The following is a 3,380-nucleotide window of genomic DNA, read 5'->3' as shown; positions in this document are numbered from 1 at the left end:
ACCATGATGTAATTTAACATATCACAAAATGTTAGAGTTTCTAGTTAAGTTAGATTGTTTTGAATCATAATCCAAGGAAAACTATGCGTTTGTTTAAGAGGATATACAGCCACATTGATGTCCAAAATCTTAATAGTAATCAAAACATAAGTTTTGATAAACATCAAAATACGCATAAAGGGCTTAGGGTTTATAAATATTTTAGGGATTTCGATCGCGATATATCATCTAGCTAGAAAATCAGTAAACTACGAATTTAGTTAAATGTTTAATAAGCAAGAACATATTCAACATACAAAACAAGAACACAATAATCATTAAACATGAATTTAAGCAAAACCTCAAAAATATTAAGTCGCACAAAAATCCAATCTTTTACAATCTTACCCTTGACGCATACTCTCATGAAACTAAGGAAAACATGTTTAAAATAACTTAAGAATGTGAACGAAATGAAGGGTATAACCGGAAAACAAAAAAAAGCAACCTATCTTATCTAATCTATCTCCAACCCATATTATTACCCATACCTTGTGGATTGCTATTATTACTCTGTCCAACTCCAACTGGGCTCCCCAGCCCACCACCAGAAGACTCACTCAAACTCAAACTCCCCCCCGACACAGGGTGGTTCGCCGGAGCATTCACAACTTCAGCTTCATTATTATTATTAGTATTACCTTTTCCTCCTTTCACCTGTCTCTGACTCGCCGGAATAAAACTTCCAACAATCACCTGAACTGGCGTGGCGGCAGTCAGAAGCCCCGCCACGTTGCCACCCAACACCCGCCCATCTGGCCCAGATAACGCCACACTTAACCCACCGGTTCTACTCCGTTGACCATCTTCACTTTCAGACGCCATGAATGAACCAGAAAGCGACAAGATCTCAAATCTTCCCTGTAATATTGAAGTAAAGATGAGTTTCAACTTTGAATGAAATTACTTAAATGACCTTTGGAGTTTTGATGGTGACACTGACAGACCTCATAGGTAACTGTGCCACCAGATGTTGCTGTCTGTTGAAGTGTGATGTTTGATATTGAACCACTTGCTGATAGAATGCATAGCGCTCTTGTGCTGTTTTGAGAAAACCATACAAGTTTTGCTAATACATCCTGTATACAAAAAACATTAAAGATAATTTCTATGAATGAATTATAATGAAGAAAGAAAAAAGGGATCATAGATGTAAGTAGTAAGTACCTCTCCAGATTTCACATCAAGAATATGTGGCATGAATCCTGCTCCAGGTAAACCTGAAAGTATGATTTGACTCTTGTTGAATTATCATGGAGATTTCACTTTTCAATAGTCTTTAATCTTGAATTAAGAATATAATTAGGGAATTGAAACGAAAAGGTGCTTAATTTGGAAGATAGTGCTGAAAAATCTCTGGTTTACCTTTTCCTCTTTTGATAATGTTGGAAAGTGATAAAGCTAAAGAAGAATATGGAGGAAAAAAACAAAGAAAATGTGAAAAATTTAGTGTAGCATCATCCTCTCTGATGTTATTTTAATATGTGCACATTCATGATTTCATCAAAATCTATATATTAACTTAATCACAAAGCTAATAAAATAAAGATCTGAAAGGGTAATATAATATGCAAAACGTGAAATAACTTATTGATGAAAACAATGAATAAAGAATTGTATTTACGTATGATTATGATCTGAATCGGCATGTATATATAAGCATATAGCAATGTACCTGAAGCAGCAGGCTGCTGTTTATTTCCAGAACCCGGAGGTCTACCCCTTGGTCTCTTCCCTGAAGAAGGTGCCGGAGACGAGAAGTCACCGGATTGTCCTGCCGCTGGACCATGCAGTGCCGCCGCCGGAGGCGTAGAGCCACCAGGCGCGTACTTTCTCGGCCTTCCTCTCTTCCGCTTCACTACATCGTTTCCATTGACGTTGATCCCTGTCGTAACTGCTAACGCGTGATTGTTTTCACCAGAATCTCCGCCTCCGTCGTTGATGCCGTTAGGGTTGTTGTAATCAGGCGTTGGTGACGACGACGTAGGTTGCACCATATGTTTATATGACGGCGTTCCGTCGGCGTTATATGTTAATCGGATGTTGTTCATCGTTGATGCTTCGTATGACATGATTCCTTCGTCTCTGATATAAATTCAAACTAATAAACCCTGTGATTCAACTGCAAAACCCTAAAATTTAAGAGATCAATCGAAGTTTACACATTCAGATTCTCTTCATGATCTCAACATCTACTTCGAAAATTTCTTTTGTATTACTGAAAATCTACTGAAATTTGAATGAATTTGAGCCTTTGAGGTAAATAAAAAAGAGAAAATTATCACAATTCACAAAATTTTCATTCGTTGAATTGTTGATAATAAGAAAAAATTAATTTAAAAGGGTTTAACAAAAAATTAAAATAAAAAATTTGTGAGATAGTTAATTAAGAAAGTAATATTTCTAGGGTTTCTTTACACACACGCCGTGATAGTCAATTATATATTCCAACCAGAACAGTGATGTGGCATACGGTAAAGAAACATTTAATTGCTTATAATAAATTTTGATATATATATATATATATATATATATATATATATATATATATATATATATATATATATATATATAGGGTTAGGTTATTTTGTTTTTTCACTATCTATTGTGTGCATGTATGATTGATTCTGAACCAATCATTTTAGATATTTTAAGAAATTAATTAATGCATATTACATGTTGAAAATATAATGGATATTAATAACATCTTCAGCATTTAATATGCATTAATTATTTTTCTTAAAATAACTAAAATGATTGGTCCAGAATTAATCATATATGCACACAATAGATAGTGAAAACATTTGAGCTTGGTATATATCTATCTTTATATATATATATATATATATATATATATATATATATATATATATATATATATATATATATATATAGAGAGAGAGAGAGAGAGAGAGAGAGAGAGAGAGAAAAGTGAATATACCCTTAAGGGTATATAAGCTTAGGTACCCAAACTCACTATAATACGTTGTTTTGTATTATATAATACATTCTAATTGTCTAATGTTCTTATAATTTAACTTCTAACTGATTTACTTCCAAGATTTTTATAAATTACACATTTATCTTTCTCTTACATAATTTTCATTTTCATCTTCAATATATATATATATATATATATATATATATATATATATATATATATAGCCTAATAAGTGTTCGGCAAAAAGATGTGATGTAAAAGAAAGATTATATGGAAATTTCGAATATCTTGAAAGTAAATTAACTTAAGATTGAAGTTTATGAACATTATAATGAATTTATCAAACAAAACGACGTATTATGGTGTGTTCGGGTACCTAAGCTTATATACCCTTAAGGGT

The 3,380-nt window shown here is 32.5% G+C and overlaps 1 protein-coding gene across 1 annotated transcript; it reads right to left on the bottom strand.

The window, feature by feature from the left end:
* Nucleotides 1-293: 293 nt before the first annotated feature.
* LOC145087224 (AT-hook motif nuclear-localized protein 10-like) lies at nt 294-2,439 on the bottom strand. Its single transcript, XM_079025141.1, has 4 exons — nt 1,715-2,439; nt 1,207-1,259; nt 987-1,118; nt 294-900 (listed from the first exon to the last, which is right to left on the bottom strand). The coding sequence occupies exons 1-4, from the start codon at nt 2,109-2,111 to the stop codon at nt 502-504; spliced, it is 981 nt and encodes a 326-aa protein (XP_078881267.1). The 5' UTR covers nt 2,112-2,439; the 3' UTR covers nt 294-501.
* Between the last annotated feature and the right edge of the window lie 941 nt (nt 2,440-3,380).

This window comes from Lactuca serriola, chromosome 2, assembly GCF_051521515.1.
Source record: "Lactuca serriola cultivar US96UC23 chromosome 2, Lser_US96UC23_V15, whole genome shotgun sequence".
NCBI classification, from domain to species: domain Eukaryota; kingdom Viridiplantae; phylum Streptophyta; class Magnoliopsida; order Asterales; family Asteraceae; genus Lactuca; species Lactuca serriola.
This window is presented reverse-complemented; position numbering and strand designations above follow the sequence as displayed.